Source organism: Saimiri boliviensis, chromosome 14, assembly GCF_048565385.1.
Source record: "Saimiri boliviensis isolate mSaiBol1 chromosome 14, mSaiBol1.pri, whole genome shotgun sequence".
In the NCBI taxonomy this organism is placed as follows: Eukaryota; Metazoa; Chordata; class Mammalia; order Primates; family Cebidae; genus Saimiri; species Saimiri boliviensis.
The window spans coordinates 25,333,669-25,353,444 of NC_133462.1; the positions used below are offsets into that span (position 1 = coordinate 25,333,669).

Below are 19,776 nucleotides of genomic sequence, written 5' to 3' on the forward strand. Positions count from 1 at the left end.
GTGTGAGCCATCGCGCTCGGCTGCGTGAACTTCTTACATGCTTGCTTTCTCTGGAGGGTCTGGTCTGGACTCTGAAGCTTTCACACCCAGCATCTTCCCCTACACTGTCTCTCAGGGAGGAGTCTGCAGGCCAGTTTTGTAATGTCCCGCCAGAGGGAGCTGCCCGCAGAGAAACGGGAGCGCCTCACTCGGGCCCCAGGAAGGCACCAAGCTGGACTGCCCTGGTCTGAGTTCACTTTCCCTCTTGAAAGTCACCCAAACTCAAGCAAAAGCTCCGATTCAGGAATAAATGGGGTTGTCTTACCCCAGCCAAGGGCTGGGGAACCTTGGGATTAAGGGGTTTAACCTTGGTATTAAGAATGGAAAGGAGTCCGTCCTCTGGTTGCCTGTAGCACCCTGGAGAGCAGGCAGAGTGCCAGTCACAAGCGGGGGCTCTGAGCTACCGTTCCGGGCTGAAGTCTGGGCCCTGAAACTTTCTAACGAGGGTGGCCTTGGGCAGAGCAGTCTGTGTTTAGAGTTTCCCATCTGTAATATGGCAATGAAAACCATGCCTGCTTTGCAAGGTTGCTGTTAGGATTAATTCTCTAGAGAGCCCCCAGAAGCCACTGTTGGGTTTGAGATGGTTCAAGGCCAGACCTTGCATAAGAGTGGGGACAGCTTTCCACAGGCCTCAACACAATAAGACTCCTGGGCAGTTCCGCAATACCAGCCTTCTGCCCTTTGCGCCCTCCCAAGAGGCTGACTAGCCTCAGCTTTGGCCCCAACCCAAGAATCCTAGGAGCAAGGCTAGTTCTCCTTTTTTTTTTTTTTTTCCTTTCTTTTTTTAAGAGACAGGGTCTCGGCTGGGTGTGGTAGTTGACGCCTGTAATCCCAACACTTTGGGAGGCCAAGGCGGGTGGATCACCTGAGGTGGGAGTTCGAGACTAGCCTGACCAACATGGAGAAACCCCGTCTCTACTAAAAATACAAAATTAGTCGGGCATGGTGGCAGTCGCCTGTAATTGCAGCTACTTGGGAGGCTGAGGCAGGAGAATTCCTTGAACCCAGGAGGTGGAGGTTGCCGTGAGCCAAGATCGCGCCATTGCACTCCAGCCTGGACAACAACAGCGAAACTCCGTCTCAGAGAGAGAGAGAGAGAGAGAGAGAGACAGACAGACAGACAGACAGGGTCTCATTCTGCCATCCAGGCTGGAGTGCAGGGGTGCGATCATGCTTCACTGCAGCCTCGAACTCCTGGGCTCAAGCAATCCTCCGGCTTCAGCCTCCCAAAACACTGAGGTTACAGGTATGAGTCACCCACCCGGCCTCATTTTTATTATCTGTAGAAATGGGATGTCACTGGGTTGCCCACGCCCGACAGGCTGGACGCCAGCGATCCTCCCTCGTTCAGCCTCACTGGCAGCTGGGATTACCGGACCGCCCGGCCTGCTTTTTTGCAACCCCCATACCCAGAGGCTGCAGAGTGGGTTGAGGAAAAGCGGAAATCTGGCTCCGGCCCACACGTTCACCAAATACTGACGCAGCACCCTTGACCTCCAGATGCCCCTGTGCTCTCTTCCGCGCAAAGACTGCGGGGACGGAGGAGTCCTCCAGGCCACAGGGAGTGAGGTCTCCGCAAGGTGCCCGCGGGCCAGGGGGCGGGTGGGCAGGGCCCGGCTCTGACAGTGCGTGCGGGAGCGCGGCCTTGCGGTTCCCGGGCCTCCTCTCCGGCCGGGCGCCCCGGCTCGGCTGCGCCACCTGTAACCCAAGCCCGGGCCCCGGTGTCGGCTGCGGGGTGAGCCGGGGCCGGGGAGGGTGCGCCCGGTAGCGCGCACCGGGTCCCCGCAAGGCCGGGCGCAGCTCGGAGCCGGGAGCGGGCCCAGCGCGTGGCTTCCCGGAAGGCCCCGCGCACCGGAAGGCGGGAGGGAAGGCGGGGCCAGCGCCGGGACCGCCACAGAGGGAGGGTCAGGGTCGGGGCCGGGACCCGGGAGCCGGGCAGGGAGCGGGGGCACAGCAGGGCCCGGGTCGCGGGTGCGTCTCCGTCTCCGCCCGGGCCGCAGCCGCCTCTGATCGCCGAGCGCGCGCCGCAGGCCTTGGCTCCCGTAGGTAAAGGTGCGCCGGGGCCGGGCCGGGGCGGAGAACCTCCCAGGCCGCGCCCCGCGAAGGGAGGGGGCACACCAAGAGCAGGCCTGAGGCCCGGGAGCTCCTTGAGGAGTCCTCGCCCTGTGGGGAGGCCCTCCCCCTGCCAGGTGGACACTGTTAGTGTAGTCATTGTCCCATGGGGAAACTGAGGCATGGAGAGGCCGAAGTCACACAAGTAAGCATCAGAGCCGGGACTAGAGTCCCGGGCCCTGGCTCGCTGTCACCCAGGAGTGGCGTAGGCGTGGGTGTGGTGGGTGGGGGTGGGGTGCGGATGGTGGACGGGGTGGGAGTGGGTGAGGTTGGGTGGGGTGGCGGGTGGGATGTGGGTTTGGTGGGACTGAGGTGGAGGATGTGATGGGTGGAAGGTTGGAGAGGGGTGGGGTAGGGGTGGGGTGGGGAATGTGATGGGTAGGGCTGGGATGGAGTGAGGGTGGCTGGTGGGGCAGGGGCGGGGTTGCGGGGGGTGATGTATATTATAAATGAGAAGCGGATCTTACAGGACGCCTGTGGGGCAGCGGAGCTGGCTGAGCCATATGGGAAGATCTGGGCGATAATTTAGATTTGGTCAGGAAGGGGTGTTAATGATTTAGGAGGTGAGGATAGTTTTGGGGGTGAGAGGTAGTTTGTTGAGCTTTTTTTCTTTGAGACAGTCTTGCTTTGTCGCCCAGGCTGGAGTGAAATGGCGCGATCTTGGCTCACTGCAACCTCCGCCTCCCGGGTTCAAGCGATTCTCCTGCCTCAGCCTCCCGGGTAGCTGGGATTACAGGCGCCCGCCACCGCGCCCAGCTAATTTTTGTATTTTTAGTAGAGACAGGGTTTCGCCATGTTGGCCAGGCTGGTCTCCAACTCCTGACCTCGTGATCCACCTACCTTAGCCTCCCAAAGTGCTGGGATTACAGGTGTGAGCCACCTCGCCTGGCCAATTTTTGTATTTTTTTAGTAGAAACCTGTCGTTCCAGCTACTCGGAAGAACTGCTTGAGGCCAGTTGCCTACCAGCCTAGGCAACATAGGATGACTGTGCTTCTGGAAAAAAAGAAAGACAGAGAGAAAGGGGAAGGGAAAGAGAGGGAGGAAAGGGGAGGGAGGGAGGGAGGGAATAGGAAAAGAAAGAGAGAGAGAAAGAAAAAGAAATAGGGATACTTTGAGAGGCTGTCAAGCGACCTGTTTATTGGTCAAGTATGTAGGTAAGGTGCATGCTGCCAGGAGGGCCTGGGGCAGAGAAGGCAGGGTCCTGCTGGGTGGGGGTGGGCGCGGGGGCAGCCCCTGCTCAGCCCTGCATTGCTACACAGAATGGCATGTCCTATGTGGCCTGGTCTTCTGATTTTTCAGGAGAAATCAGGAACTTGAGGTGTATGCGAAATCTCCGGATTTTTAAATATTGGCAACTAACTTGCTTTAAACAAAAATAAAACTATGAGCGAATCAAAAAAATGTTTACTGGTGGGCTCCACCTGCCGCCTTTGTGCTGGGGTATAGAGACGCAGGAGGCCACTGTTAAGAGCCAGAACGCACAGTGGAGTTTCATAAATTCCACCGGAGAGCTGGAAAGGTGATCAAGACCACCGTGGCTCTTCAGAGACCCCTCTTCTAATTTTTTGTTAAAAGAACAGGAGGTCAGACGGCTCTCTTCAGAGCTATCCGAAGACTTCCTCTCCTTTATCTCATAAGATCTGATCCAAACTCAGAAAGCTAGGCTGCTGTCTGCGGGATGGGCCTGTCTCCATCTCTCTGTACCTCCCGGAACAGACCGGGTGCCTGCAAGAAACCAGGGCTTCGAGTTGGCATTTGCCTTCCCTGTGGCTGGTAGATGGGCTTCCTGTGATCAGGGCCTGGTATATGGACAAATCTGAATGTAAAATAGGTGTGACACATTGGTGGGGGGAGCCACACTCCCACCCCCTGAGGTCTGTCCCCATCCTCTCTCCTCACCCACTTCCCTGTCATTTACAGACAAAGGCAGCCTCGAGGTGGGAGAAGGTGTAGGGTGAGCTTCCCTCTCACTCTGGCGAGCCTGGGGATATCTGGAAGCTGAGCATTTTAGCAAGGGCTCAGGAGATGGAGTTACTAACCCTTCTTCCCCAACGAGAGCCAGTTAATGCTCTAACTTCTGAAATGATGATTGCAAAGAAATTAAACCCTGGATGGAGTCAGCCACAGCATCTCTACAATTAAAACACAGCGACTTCCTCCACCCTCACACACGCGGTGATAGCTGCTGGCCTTCCCGTTCTGCAGAGCCCTGAGCTTGTGTCTCGGTGAAACCAGCCTCATTGTCTGAGGTGTCACCGAAGTTCTTGGTCTCATGGCCAAGGGACACAGATTTCCTACCAGAGGGTAGGTTAGAGCAGAAGTTTAGTAAGCAAAAGGAAGAGAGGTCTCTGGATCAGAGAGGGGTCCCAGAGAGATGGGTTGCCGTTTTACAGTGAAATGCAAAGGGTTTGATAGACAAACTCCTGGGAGGGGTACTTCATTTACATAAGGTGTAAATTTCTGAGTTCCCACCCCCACCCTTTCTAGTGCACCTGCAGGCTTCTTAGCCTGAGTTACGCCATGTTGCTTATCTCTTCCTACTGAGCATGTATGAAATAGGTAGGAGGTTTTGGGGCCATGCAGAACACTCCAAGGTGGATGTACCTGGTCCAGGGTAGCTCTTCTTATCAGCACAAGCCTCTATGTCTGAGTATTTCTTTCTTTCTTTTTTTTTTTTTTTTTATGAGACGAAGTCTCACCCTGTCACCCAGGCTGGAGTGCAGTGGCTTGATCTCTGCTCACTACAACCTCTGCCTCCCAGGTTCAAGCGATTCTCCAGCCTTCCAAGTAGCTGGGATTACAGGCGCCCGCCACCACACCTGCTAATTTTTGTATTTTTAGTAGAGATGGGGTTTCACCATGTTGAATAGTCTGGTCTCGAACTCCTGACCTCAGACAACCTGCCTGCCTTGGCCTCCCAAAGTGCTGGGATTACAGGTGTGAGCCACTGCGCCCGGCTTGTCTTGAGTATTTCTAAGAAGGGAGAGGACTGTACTTACCGGGGCCCACTGTATGTCTGTATGTCACACAGGCGACCCCTTTCTCTGTTAGAGCTTGCCTTCTTTATCTGTGTTTCTTAAAGGAAAATGACCTTTTAGGCTGCTTTTTGTTAGAAGGGAATTCTGCTAAGGACCCTTGCCCAGCTATTTGCCTAATTGATTTATCTTTCTCCTCTCACATTGATGCCGGCCTGGCTGGGCCAGCTGGAGTTGGAAGTAGCGTTTTTACAAGGACATCTCTTTAGCCTCTGTAGATTTTCATTTAGAGTCATTCCGAGCAGGTTGGAAGCTGGTTTTTTTTGGGGGGGGTGTGAGGGGTAACCAGTAGAGCTAAAGTGCTTCTGTATCTGTTTCCTGCCTGCCTTCCTTCCCCTTCTACATGCATTTTCTTGCTGTCCATAAACTGTTTCAACAGTGCAGTCGAAACAGGTTGTGGTGGTGCATGCCTGTAATCCCACAGCTACTCGGGAGGCTGAGGCAGGGGAATCGCTTGAATTGGTTTTGGTGAGCTGAGATCTTCCCATTGCACTCCAGCCTGGGCAACAGAGCAGGCTCTGTCTCAAAAAAAAAAAAAAAAAAAAAAAAAAAAAAGGATTTCTCTCTCTCTCTCTCTCTCTCTCTCTCTCTCTCTCTCTCTCTCTCTCTTTCTCTCTCTCTCTCTCTCCCTCTCTCTCTCTCTCTCTCTCTGTGTGTGTGTGTGTGTGTGTGTGTGTGTGTGTGTGTGTATCTATCTATCTGGCTGTGCATCTTATCTCATTTCATTTGTGTGTAGCATTTCAGGACCATGATGAATGGATAAATCAGGTTCTGTCCTGTGTCTCCCCATTTCTGGTGGCTTCTGCCTATTCAGTGCTGATGCTGTGATAATGCCCTTTTATTGTTTAGACATTTGTGTGTAAACAAATCTTGACCACCAGAATAGGGGAAGGGAGTTCTCTTCTAGGGTGAAGGAGGAGGTATTCAACCTGTCTGCGAGCAAAGGGGCTGGGCAGGGCCGGGAAACCAGGAGGGGTTTTGGGTTTGGGGAGACCCAGGGCACAGGGTAGCCAGAGCAGGGACTCACAGGCCCGAATTCCCCTCCAGTCCCTTATATGAGCGGGGCGTACAAGGCCTGCCCTCACACTGCCTCTCATACTCCAGGGCCCAAAAGGACATATCTAGAGGTGCTTGTTTGCTTTCTGAATTTGAAGACTAAGTAACAAATGTCAGAGTCCTAGGTTGTGCCCTCTTGGGGTCTTGCTGCCCAAAGGGAGTTCAGAGGAGCAGTTTGGGGGCTTGTTGGAAATGCAGATTCTTACCCTCCCGTGCTGGTTGTCTCTTACAAGGTTTCCAGTGATTCCCACGCTCTTGTGGAGAATCACAGATCTAACGCATGCCAAAGGGGAAAGAGAAGGGAAATGTACAGGGGCAGGAGTGGAGGGTGCTCTCCTGGGATTGCAGAGAAGTTCGGAGAACCTGACTTTGTGGTCATCTCATGGATTCATGGGTTTGTTGTCTGGGTTCAGAAGTATATCCCAGGATTGGGAGAGCAATTTCACATTAGGGACTTCTGCTTCTGGTCATCCTTGGGTCAGAAAGGCACACATGGCTGGCTGCAGTGGGCCCACGCCTATAGTCCCGGCAGTCTGGGAGGCTGAGGCAGGATTGCTTGAGCTCAGAAGGTCAAGACCAGCCTGGGTAACATTGTGAGACCCTGTCTCTACAAAACAAAAAGTTAGCTGTGCATGGTGTTGCATGCCTGTAGCTCCAGCTACTTAGAAGGCTGAGGTGGGAGAATCACTGTAGCCCAGGAGTTCAAGGCTGCAGTGACTGTGATCGCACCACTGCACTCCAGCTTGGGCAACATCAAGATACTATCTCTTAAAAAAAAAAAAAAAAAAACCAAAACAAATGGTGGCTGACACCTGTAATTCTAACACTTTGAGAGGCTAAGGCAGAAGGATCTTTTAAGCCCAGGAGTTCAGGACCAGCCTGGGCAACATGGTAGTTATCTCTACTAAAAGTAAAAATACAATTAGCTGGGGGTGGTGACACACAGCTGTTGTCCCATCTATTCAGGAGGCTGAGGTGGGAGGATTGCTTGAGCCCAGGAGGTTGAGGCTGCAGTAAGCTGTGATCACGCCACTGCACTCCAGCCTGGGCAACAGAGCAAGACCCCATCTCAAAATAAAAAAAGATATTAAGCAATAGAATCTATACAAAACTTCCTTAGTCGAGTTGTTCTAGCAGCTGTTTCGGTATTTCCACCTAGAATGAAATGGGCAGTGCTGCTGGAGCCTTGGGCTCAGCCAGAGCTCTGAGGAGACCCACCACCTCGTGGCACCTTTGATTGTCTCAGCCCTTGTATTCTCCAGAGCCTGCCACTCCCAGTCCTGGCTCCAGCGTGGCACACGTTTTCCCGACCCCAGAGAATTGTGCTAAAGTTCATGTGCCAAAGGTCTACTCATCCGTCTATCTATCCATAAATATTGCAAAGCCTGGGAATGCTTTCATGTGTTTTATTCTCTGGTTGCTTCATCTTGTCCCTGCTTTTAGTGTCCCATGGGTACAATTGTGTTGACTTTTAAGAGCAGTTGCTTAAGGCTGCCCATGGCGCATGTTAGGAACAGAAGGTAACAGCGTTCGTTCAGAGACATCCTGGGTCCAGAGCCTCCGGGCTTATGCCAGGTACTTCCTACCCATCCTGCTGGCACTGTGCAAGAGTGCAGCCTGTAGGGGCTGTCTCTGTCTTAGAAGGGAGGTATCTGACCCTCTGCTCAGGGCCCACCACAGGCCGGCGCCCATATGGTCGCAGAGTCCCATCCCTTCCCCGGCCCTGGCTTGGCATCAGCTCAGATACCCACTCACGCCAATACTTCCTGGTTTCTGCTGGGCTTTATGTGCAGCGCGTTCCCCGGGCCAGTGCAAAGGCCGCTGATGCCAGAGGGGTAAGACTGCCTCCCTCGTGATGAACCAGCAGAACATGTGGCCCGGTTGCTCCTTAATCTTTCATAAGTCAGAAGTTAATCAGAGGGTAAAGAAGACCTTTCATCCACTCCGCTGCTGCTGTTCGCTTATTCACTGAGGGTTGCCTGCTTGCTCTGTGGAAACTTTCTGCCGTCTGGATGCTGTCTGTCATGCAGGCACTTGGAGCTGTTGTGCTCTCCTGAAAAGGGGGGCCATTCCTTAAAACTCTAGGAACTAGAGAGGCATTGGGATGGAAATACTCTTACGCTCGTTAAAACTGTCTCTCTGAACTTCTCCCTCGAAGGCCAGCAACGATGACCATCATGGTGGAGGACATCATGAAGCTGCTGTGCTCCCTCTCCGGGGAGAGGAAGATGAAGGCGGCAGTGAAGCACTCCGGGAAGGGTGCCCTGGTCACAGGGGCCGTGGCCTTCGTCGGGGGTTTGGTGGGCGGCCCGCCGGGACTTGCCGTTGGTAAGTACAAGTGTCTCACAGAGACAGCCAGCCTCAGGGGTGTTATAAAAGGGCCGTTGAAACACAGGGAGAAGGCCGGGCATGGGGGCTCAAGCCTATAATCCCAGCACATTGGGAGGCTGAGGCGGGCAGGTCACCTGAGGTCAGGAGTTCGAGACCAGCCTGGCAAAACCCCGTTTCTATTTAAAATATTAAAAAATAGCTGGGTGTGGTGACAGGTGCCTGTACTCCTGGCTACTCAGGAGGCTGAGCCAGGAGACTTGCTTGAACCCAGGAGGCAGAGATTGCAGTGAGCCAAGATCATGCCATTGCACTCCAGCCTGGATGACAGAGCGAGACTATCTCAGCAAAAAAAAAAAAAAAGAAAAGAAAAAAAAGAAACACAGGGAGAAATGAGCTCGTACAGGTGGTGCCCTCTGTCTCGTGGGAGGAGTTGGTGGAGTTAAGGTTGCCTCTGGGAAATGACCTTTGCAGATGTAATTTGTCCTGTTGGAAATACAAGCTTGTGAGTGTGAATGTCTCAGAAGTGTGGTGTACTCTTGAAAATGGATCTGTGTCATTTGGGCCTGAAGGTGCCCTTCTCCCAGTGCTGGGATGCTGGAACAAGTGTTAGAGCGATAGACCTTTGAAGATACCAGGGTGTCCTGGGCCCCATGGTGGCCTTCCTCACCCCATCCTGCAAGATCCCTGCAGAAGGAAACCAGGGAGGAGGCTGGGAGGGGCTGCGTTCCTACTCAGCACATGCAGTGTGGCCTTTTCACATGAGCCGGCTCATTCTGAGAGAGCTCCCCGGTTCTGAAAGAGACCACCAAAAGAACTGCCTTTCACCCCTGGAGGGCCTGCCCTCTCCTTTGCCAGCTGCTTTTTTTTCTGAGATGGGGTTTCACTCTGTCGCCCACACTGGAGTGCAGTGGCATGATCTCAGCTCATGTAACCTCTGCCTCCTGGCCTCAAGTGATCCTCCTGCCTCAGCCTCCCAAAGTGTTGAGATTACGGGTGTGAGCCACGGTACCTGGCCATTTAGCACCTGGTTCTATTCGAGAATCAGTTGCTGGCAGTGAATGAAAGCTTGGCTAATTTTTCCACTGTTTCTTGGAGCGAGGATGAAGTTACTTCCTTTGGCGTGGGGCAGGAAGAACTCCTGTGTCCTGAACCTCAGAAGGTCTGCCTGGCCCTACCCATAGGCCAGGATGGACTCAGAGAGTTGGCTGCCCTTCAGACCTGTCGGGGTGGCCGTGGGGACCTGCCATACAGTTTAGCAGGGGTTCTTACGATGACCGTGCATTTGTTGCGTCAGGCTTAGCAGGTTTGTGCCACATGGCTGCTCTGTGCTGGCCAGCCTGAGCTGGGGACGTGGGGCCTGGAGAGCTCACCGTCTGATGGAGATCCCTTCTGTGTGGCATGCAGTGTCTGTGCTCACAGGCGTGACAGAGAAGTGCTTTTCTGCTGAGGTTGGCTTCTGTTCCCCAGCTTGCTGGCCCAGGGTTTCTGCCTGTTCTTCCCTTCTGTGGTGGGACTGACATTCAAGGACATTTCATTAAGCTGAGGCTCACATCAGGGAGAAAAATAAGTGTGTGGGTGGCCCCAGAGCTGCTCTCTCCGTATTTTCGTTTCCAGACTCCATGAATTAGTGAGGCCTGACTTGAGCTTCTTTCCATCCAGGAAGGAAGCAGAGAGGTGAGAGACAAGGCCATTTCCTTCTTCCTCGATGACACTCCGCATCTGTGCCCCCACCTCCGTCTGAGTGCTCAGGGGAAGGCTTCGGGGATCATTTTATCGTATAGCTGTGCCCAGATGCTATTTTGGGAGCACATATTTTATTCAGATTGAGTAAAAGCTGGTGGAGAACAGGATGTCCACAGAGAGCCCAGGGATTCACTACTTCCAGCCCCTGGTCACGGGGTGGGAGCATCATTTTACCCTGAAAACAAAGAAATTTTCTCCTCTCCAAAGAGCCGGTAATTTGCTGGTCGATATTCCTGGCGACTTTTTGCATTAAGTGCTGCTCTAAATCAAATATTGATGTTCTCATAAAGGTTTAGTGCACATGAGTGCAACTCTTGTCAACTCTGAGCGTTTCACTGGTGTCATGGGGAAAAGTTCAGTAAAACTTGTAAATTAGCCGGTTTTCCCTCCCCAGAATTTGCCTTTCTTTTGCAGAGGAGGTGAAGCCTGTCTGCGTGCGGCATTCAGGCTCTGGGATATGAGGCTGGCCCCAGCTCAGTGCCCGGGGAGGTGTCTGCTGCAGGGGCCTCAGCGCTTGGCTTCCTGAAGAGGCCAGCGCTGGTTTTGCTGCCTGTCCTCTGAGCCCAGCCTACCAGTGTGGTCTCTGTGGCCTGGGCTGCATTTTTGAAAGAAACTTTTCATTTTACAATAATGCTAGGTTTACAGAGAAGTCGCGAAGATAGTGTAAAGGATTCCCACGTGTCCTCCATCCAGTTTCAGTTCCCCTAGCATTCACATGTATTCCTGTACATTTGTCAGAACTAAAACCAGCTGGGGGCAGTGGCCCACGCCTCCGTAGTCTCAGCACTTTGGGAGGCTTGCGGCAGAAAGATCGCTTAAGCCCAGCAGTTCGAGACCAGACTGGGCAACATGAGACCTCGTCTCTACAAAAACATTTTAAAAAAAAGAGCCAGGCATGGGTGGTGCATGCCTGTAATCCCAGCTACTTGGGAGGCCAAGGTGGGGAGATGGCTTGAGCCTAGGAGTTTGAGGCTGCAATGAGGTATGATCACACCACTGCACTCTAGCCTGGGTGACAGAGTGAAAAAAAAAATCTAAGAAATCAACACTAACCAGTACCTGACTATCAACCACTCTCCAGACTCGATGTGGGTTTCTGCAGTTTGTGCATTAATGGCCTTGTTTTGGCTCCAGGACAGGCTAAGACACTGCCTGGCACCGAATCTCCGGCTTCTTAGCCTCCTCCGGCCTTTCGCACTTTCTCAGGCTTTCCTTGTTCACAACCTTGCTAGTTTTGAGGAGTACTGGGCAGTATTTCGTAGAACATCTCTCAGTTTGAATTTGCCTGAGGTGTTTAGGATGGGACTGGAGTTAGGAGTCTTTGGAAGGCATGCCTGGGAGGTGACGTGCCCTCTCCCTTCTCTTGCATTCATTCCGGGGGTACATGACATCGTGACATTCACACCTCATCGTCAGTGATGTTGACCTTGAACACTTGGTTAAGGGGCAATTGCTGGGTTTTTCTGCTGTAAAGTTTCTGTCTCTCTTTCCATACTCTGTCTGTTGAAAGTGAGTCCCTAAGTCTAGAGGGCTTCATTTTTAAATATCTGATTGGTGATATTTAAAACTCGTGAGACGTTTTAAAGCTACAAACCTGGTATTTTGTGTGGTAGCAATGAGCTGGCGTGAAGTAGCCACTGCCCCTTCGTAGGAACCAGGCCGTCCAGGTCTTCTGTGTCCTGGGCCTTGGAAGGTCCAGGCAGTTTAAGGCTTGGCCTGGACCATAGGCTGGGATGAAGTCACAGCCTGCCAGCCACATGACCTTCACTCCTCTCCATTCCTGCCTGGCTCTTGGAGGCCCTTGACTTTGAGACCCCTTCCCACGGGGACCTTCCCTTCCTCTGCACTATATCCTCCACACGGTCCCTTCACGTAGAACTTTCCATGGATGCGTAAGTCGCAGAATAGCATGACCTAACCTTGGTAATGAGTTTACATTTAAAAATAATGTTTCCACCCTTTTAGAGTGGCAGAAGGAGAAATAGTAAACTACCTTAAATTTGTCACTTATCACCGCACGACTTGGAGGCGTTATATGAAAAGCTTCAAGAGGAAACAGCCTCCTTATCTGTCCCCAGGTCCTTTAACCACGTGGGCTCACTGAGATTTTATTAAGTTCAGGCGCAGGAAGCATATCAGCTGCCCAGTGGAGGAAATTCCGTCTCACCACTGAGATGATTTTTTTTTTTGGAGACAGAGTCTTGCTCTGCTGCCCAGGCTGGAGTGCAGCGGTGTGACCTCGGCTCACTGCAAACTCCACCTCTGAGGTTCAAATGATTCTCCCACCTCAGCCTCCTGAGTAGCTGGGATTACAGGCGTGCACCACCATGCCTGGCTGATTTTTGTATTTTTGTAGAGATCGGGTTTCACATGTTGGCCAGGCTGGTGTTGAACTCCTGACCTCAAGTGATCTACCTGCCTTGGCCTCACAAAGTGTTGGTGTTACAGGCGTGAGCCACCGCATGCAGCCTGAGATGGTTTCTTTTGAAAATGCGTCTGTGGCTAGGCACGGTGGCTCACGCCTGTAATCCCAACACTTTGGGAGGCTGAGGTGGGTAGATCACCTGAGGTCAGGAGTTCAAGACCAGCGTGGCCAGCATGGTGAAACCCTGTCTCTACAAAAATACAGAAACAGCCAGGCATAGTGGCACATGCCTGTAATCCCAGCTACTCAGGAGGTTGAGGTTGAGGTGGGAGAGTCGCTTGAACCTGGGAGGTGGAGGTTGCAGTGAGCTGAGATCATGCCATTGCACTATTTCAGCCTGAGCAACAGAGCAAGACGCCATCTCAAAAAGAAAAAAGAAAAGAAAAAAAAAGAAAATGCATTTGTTTCTCAGCCTTCGCAACAGAGCAAGACGCCATCTCAAAAAGAAAAAAGAAAAGAAAAAAAAAAAGAAAATGCATTTGTTTCTCAGCCTTCTCCTTTGTGATGAGAGGGATTTTTCCAGTAAGCGCAGGAACCTCCATCAGCCCTTGAAGAAGATCTTAGTGGGTCCAGCCCTGAGGTGGGAGATGGGGCAGGCTTCATTTTGCATCCCTACATGTGGAGCTTAGGGAATGTGGGTTGGGTGTTAATTATCTGAGCTGAAGGGACAGAAGAATGCCTAAACCTTTGCCCTCCACACTGCCTGGCAGAGCGGGCATGGCACGGAGCCTGCCCTGGCCGGCTCATGAATGCGCCTGCTCATGGCGCCGGCGGTGTGCGCTCAGTGGGAACTGAAGTAAGGCCATCGCTTATGAATAAGACCCCGCTAATTGAATGCTTCCTTGTTTTCTAGGGGGTGCTGTCGGGGGGCTGTTAGGTGCCTGGATGACAAGTGGGCAGTTTAAGCCAATTCCTCAGATCATAATGGAGCTGCCCCCTGCCGAGCAGCAGCGGCTCTTTAACGAAGCCACAGCCATCATCAGGCACCTGGAGTGGACGGATGCCGTGCAGCTGACCGCGCTGGTCATGGGCAGCGAGGCCCTGCAGCAGCAGCTGCTGGCCATGCTGGTGAACTACGTCACTAAGGAGCTGCGGGCCGAGATCCAGTACGACGACTAGGCCGCACCTCCGGGGAGGTAGGGGACGCCTCTGGATGACTCCGTGACTCTGAAGAGGTGGCCTGGGAGCTGGGAGAAGCCCAGTGGATGCCCCTGGGGAACCTTGACATCATCAGTGTACTGCTAGCAACGTCCTGCTGGAGAGGCAACCTCTGTGCAGTGTCACGTTCCAGAAATTACTTACGAAGACGCATGTGCCGGCGGCGTGTGCACCGACGTGCCATCACAGCCCTCTGACCGGTCCCCCCGGTGAAGAGCAAAGGCCTGCCTGCCGCAGGTTTCGGTGGCATCTACTGAATCCTCTCACCCGCGTGGGTCTGGGGAAATGATCGTGCTCAGCCAGTGGTCTGACCACGCTGCATCCTCCCCCGGGGGCCTTCTCATCTTGGGAGATGACTCCTCTCCCAAACACCTTCTGCAGGACTGGAGGCCACCCGTCTGCAGGCCCTGGGGTCTCAGAGCCTTGGAGGGGCCCATGCTGGAATCACGTTTACCTCTTAGCACAGCCCTTTCCTACCCAGGGACCGCCAAACAGCCCCATGGAGGGGACGGGCGGCCTGCTGAGTGAAGCCTCAAGCACCAAGTGGACTTGACCTCCAAGTGGACTTGACCCCAGCCTCCACTAGCTGCACACCTAGACTCGCCCTCCCAGGGGCTTGCTCTTCCCATCTGAAAAGTCACAGTAGTACTTGAGATTTACTTCTCAAATGAAATATTCTTAGTAAAAAGGACAGGCATACCTCAGAGATAATGTGCAGTAGCATCATGTCTAAAAAAATGTACAAACCTTAATTTAAAAATATTTATTGTTCAACACGCTGACACAGAGACACAAAGTGGGCACCTGCTGTTGGAAACACGGTGCCGATCGACTTGCCTGATGCAGGGCCGCTATGAACCTTCCGTTTTTGAAAAAACACAGGATCTGCAAAGCATAGTAGGAGAGGTATGCCTGAATCGCTCTTGCGGAAGTGGTGTGATATAAACCATCTCTAAGGAACGTTTCCACCCTAGAGATTTCCCCAGTACAGTCAGCTCTCTGTGACCGTGGGTTCCACATTTGGATCCAACCAGCCTTGGATAGAAAATACTTGGGAAAAAAGATGTATCTGTACTGAACACGTACAGACCTTTTTTTCCCTGCCCTTATTCCCTAAACAATGTGGTATAGCGTATTTACATGGCATTTATAGTGTATTTCGTATTACGCGTAATCTAGAGATGATTTAAATTATGCAGGGAGGTGTGTGTAGGTTAAATGCAGACACTCTGCCACTGCCTATCAGGGACTTGAGCGTCCTCGGATTTTGTGTCTGAGAGTTGGAGGTGCAGTCCTGGAGCCCGTCCCCCGTGGATACTGAGACATAGCTGTACCGTGCGTTTTCACCTTGCTTTCAGAACTACAACTGCAGTGCGATTAATTACAATAAATGTTTTTCTAAAAAGTCATTTTCCCATATTTTGTGTAAAGTATCTCTAACACTCAGAGTCTTACAAATGGAACAAGAGGGGAAGTACCAGATTTGTGGCTTTAAAGAACCCAAGAGTAGGCCTGGGGAGATGGTTCATGCTTGTAATCCCAGCGCTTGGAGGATCGCTTGAGGCCAAGCGTTTGAGACTAACCTGGGCAATATCGCGAGACCTCCATCTCTACAAAAAATGTAATTTATTGATCCCCAGGTCCTGGGGCAGGGCAGGGACTTGGGACTCTCCCCTCGGCCCCTGGGGGCTCTGAGGGAGGTTAGAGGAAAGCTCAGTATCCCAGCGCCTCCGTGTGTGTAAGGACCTCCATGTGAATTATAACCCATGGTGATTAAGGAAGGGCCGAGCCTTTCTCTTGCAGAGTGATTGCTCTTCTGTTGGCCTCGTCTAGCACAAATCAGGTGCCCTAACACAGGCCACACTCCTGGAGTTAATGAAGCCACCTTAATCATTTATGTGCCATTTGAGTTGATGGGGGACAGGGCAGGGGTGGGAAGGAGAGGTTGTCTGTCTGTAAAAACTGAGTGTGGCCTTTCTTGATGAACCGATCATTCTTGCTCTTCCTGCAAATAAGTCCTTCATACAGTCCCTGGATCTAAAAACGGAAAATCAGGGCATACCCACCTCCCAATTTGTTGTAGCTTTAGTGGGCTCTAAAGTTGCCCTGTTTAGTGTAAAGGAAAGAACATCGATTTGCAGACAGCATGAGAATGAAACTTCGACAGAGATGTTTGGGCTCAGTGCTTCAAAGTTGGGAGACACTTTTTTCCATGTTAAACAAATACCAGCTTCTCCAGCTGCTTAAAGCAAATCCCCCTAGAACGATCAGGGCTGAAATCGAGTTCCCTTTGTTAGGCGATTGGGACCCCCTCATTCCTACTCGTGCGTCAGGCCCCAGTCTGTGTCAGGTCCAAGGGACACGAGTGGTCCCAGCTCAGAGGTCCCATGTCGACTGCGGCGCCTCCCACAGCCTGCCCACCCCTACCATATGGAAAAACACACAGGGAAATGATGACCCAACTCCTGACCAGTTTTGTGTCTGATGGAGCAGGACTTGCCGAGTGAAGATGCTGGGACTACTGGGTCCTGGGTTGACTCAGAGGGTTTGGGCCCAAAAGGGCAGCCTGAACCTTAAGGCTCATCTCCCCTAGGAGCTGAAAATACTTTTCTTGATTTCCCTCAGGAAATCAAGCTTCTGCTTCTCAGCTCCTGTGGTTTTGGTATTTATTTATCTGTATCTTCTTTGTAGAAATGTATTTACTTTTGAATAAATAATACCTGCCTGGTACAAAATTTCAAAGGTGCAGAAAGTAAGAGCAGGGCTCCTTTCACACTGACCCGGCGGCAGCCACTGTTACCAGTTTCATGTGTATTCCTTTAACTGTTTTGAAATAAGTCTCTGAAAACTGCTCATTTCCTTTTGTCAGTATTTCTTGCTGAAAACCTAGAAAAACTCAGAAAGAGGCCGGGCGCAGTGGCTCACGCCTATAATCCCAGCACTTTGGGAGGCCGAGGCGGGTGGATCACGAGGTCAAGAGAACGAGACCATCCTGGTCAACATGGTGAAACCCTGTCTCTACTGAAAATACAAAAAATTAGCTGGGCATGGTGGCGCGTGCCTGTAATCCCAGCTACTCAGGAGGCTGAGGCAGGAGAATTGCCTAAACCCGGGAGGCGGAGGTTGCAGTGAGCCAAGATCGCGCCATCGCACTCCAGCCTGGGTAACAAGAGTGAAACTCCGTCTCAAAAAAAAAAAAAAAAACCACAAATTTCACACCCAGAAAACTGCTGGAAACAAATTTGCTGTCTTTCCTGCAATTGTTTTAATGCTATGTATGTATGTTTCTAATGTACTTGCCTTCCTGTCCTGTATACTCCTTTGAACACCTTTATCAATGAAGGTTAAATAACATTTGTGATGTAATTTAAGATTCCTTGTAAATATTTTTAATGTCTGCATAATATTCCACTGTGTCTAACCATGTCCCTGGTGTGGTTTCCTTTTGTGGAAATGCTGAAGTATTATGGTAATACTGTTAATGGTCTCTTTATTGCATTCTGGTATATAGTCTTTAAGATTCATTCCTCAAAGTGAAATTGCTGGATGTAAAAGTATACAGCATTTTTTTTTTTTTTTTTGAGATGAAGTCTTGCTCTGTCGCCCAGGCTGGAGTGCAGTGGAACAATCTCAGCTCACTGCAACCTCTGCCTGCTGGGTTCAAGTGATTCTCTTGCCTCAGCCTTCTGAGAACCTGGGATTACAGGCGCCTGCCACCACGCCTGGTTAATTTGTGTATTTTTTAGGAGAGATGGGGTTTCACCATGTGGGCCAGGCTGGTCTCAAACTCCTGACCTCAAGTGATCCACCTACCTCGGCCTCCCAAATTGCTGGGATCATGGGCGTGAGCCACCACGCCCGGCCAAGTATGCAACATTTTTTAAAGATGTTTGATCTATTAGGTCAGAATCCTTTCTGGAGAGGCGGTATCATTAACTTAGTCTCCCAAAAAGGGGGCACACATCTCATTGCATCCCCACCAAGAAGCAGAGTGCTGGTGTCTTCTGCCTTGATTAATTTCATGGGTGACTACTGACATCTGTTTTGATTCATTTTCCTTTGATTATGAATGGGGTTGATGGATCTGTAGCTTGGCTGTCTCTCAGTGAAAGACAGCTGGAGGTAATCCCCTAGGTGACTGTCTGCTCAGGGGTGCTGGGATCCCCACCCCAGTTCCCTGTAACTGATCCAGCTGGGAGGGTGAGCAGGGAGTCAGCTACATGTGGCTGGCAGGGCAGCTGAGTGGCGGGGTGTCTGCGTGGCCAGGTAGCATGGCATCTAGGTGGCTGAGTGGCAGGATGTCTGGGTGTCCAGGTGGTAGCATGTCCAGGTAGCAAGGTGTCTGGGCAGTGGGACAACAGGGTATCTGGGTAGTGGGGCGACAGAGTGTCTGGGTTGTGGGGTGGCTGGGTGTTTGGGTGTCTGTGTGTCTGGGTGGTAGGGTATCCTGCTGGTGGGGTCTCTGGGTGAAGGGGTCTCCAGGTGTTCAAGTGGCAGTGTGGTAGGGTGGAGGGATGTCCAGGTGGTGGAGTATCTGGGTGTCTTGATGTCTGGGGGGCAGGGTATCTAGGTGGTGGGGTGGCTGAGTACCCAGGTGTTCAAGTGGCTGAGCTGCAGGGTGTCCAGGTGTCCAGGTGGTGGGGTGTCCAGGTGTCTGAGTGTCTGGGTATCTGAGTGGCAGGGTGTCTAGATGGTGGGGTGGCTGAGTATCCAGGTATCCAAGTGACTGAATGGCAGTGTGTTCAGGTGGCTGGGTGTCCAGGTGGCAGGGTGTTATGTTTATGGATGTGAGGTATCTAGGTATCTGGGTGTCTGGGTGTCAGGTGTCGGGTGTCCAGATGTCTGGGTATCAGGTGTCAGGTATCTGGGTGTCCTGGTGTTCAGGTGTTGGCTGTTGGTATCGGGTGTCTGGGTATCAGATATCTGGGTGTCAGGTGTCTGGGTGTCAGGTGTTTGGGTGTCTACATGTCTGAGTGTCTGGATGTCAGGTGTCTGGGTGTCTGGGTGTTCGGGTGTCCAGGTGTCAGGTGTCTGGATGTTTAGGTGTTTGGGTATCAGGTGTCTGAGTAACTGAGTGTCTGGGTGTCAGGTGTCTGGGTGTCTGGGTGTCTGGGTGTCCTGGTGTCAGGTGTCTGGGTGTCAGGCTGTCTGGGTGTCTGAGTGTCCTGGTGTCAGGTGTCTGAGCATCAGATATCTGGGTATCCAGGTGTCTGGGTGTCTGGGTGTCAGGTGTCTGGTCATCAGGTGTCTGGCTTTCTGGGTGTCAGGTGTCAGATATCTGGGTGTCCTGGTGTTCAGGTGTTGGCTGTTGGTATAGGGTGTCTGGGTATCAGATATCTGGGTGTCGGGTATCTGGGTGTCGGGTGTCTGGGTGTCTGGGTGTTTGGTGTCCAGGTGTCAGGTGTCTGGGTATTTAGGTGTTTGGGTATCAGGTGTCCGAGTAACTGAGTGTCTGAGTGTCAGGTGTCTGGGTGTCCAGGTGTCTGTCAGGTGACTGGGTGTCTGGATGATAGGTGTCTGGGTGTCAGGGTGTCTGGGTGTCTGGGTGTCCGGGTGTCAGGTGTCTGGGTGTCCCGGTGTCAGGTGTCTGGGTGTCTGGGTGTTGGGTGTCTGGGTGTCAGGGTGTCTGGTTGTCTGAGTGTCAGTGTCTGGATGTCCGGGTGTCAGGTGTCTGGGTGTCCCGGTGTCAGGTGTCTGGGTGTCAGGTGTCCAGGTGTCAGGTGTCTGGGTGTCTGGGTGTCAGGTGTCTGGGTGTCAAGTGTCTGGGTGTCTGAGTGTCTGGGTGTGTGGGTATCTGGGTGTCAGGTTTTTGGATGTTTGGGTATCTGGGTTTCAGGTGTCTGGGTATCCGGGTGTCAGGTGTCTGGATGTATAGG

The 19,776-nt window shown here is 52.2% G+C and overlaps 1 protein-coding gene across 6 annotated transcripts in view; it reads left to right on the forward strand.

Annotated features, from left to right (window-relative positions):
* Positions 1–1,386: 1,386 nt before the first annotated feature.
* The window catches only part of C14H19orf12 (chromosome 14 C19orf12 homolog), a 31,873-nt gene continuing 13,483 nt past the window's right edge, over positions 1,387–19,776 (forward strand). The window contains exons 1-3 of one of the 6 annotated variants that reach the window (XM_010347860.3): positions 1,405–1,619; positions 8,402–8,571; positions 13,596–17,326. In XM_010347860.3, the coding sequence (XP_010346162.1) occupies positions 1,540–1,619; positions 8,402–8,571; positions 13,596–13,861 (516 nt within the window). In that variant the 5' untranslated portion in view covers positions 1,405–1,539 and the 3' untranslated portion in view covers positions 13,862–17,326. Of the gene's footprint in view, positions 1,620–1,832; positions 2,297–8,401; positions 8,572–13,595; positions 17,327–19,776 lie in introns of those variants that run through there. The other 5 variants (XM_074384337.1, XM_003937303.4, XM_010347861.3 and 2 more) reach the window with 5 other exon arrangements.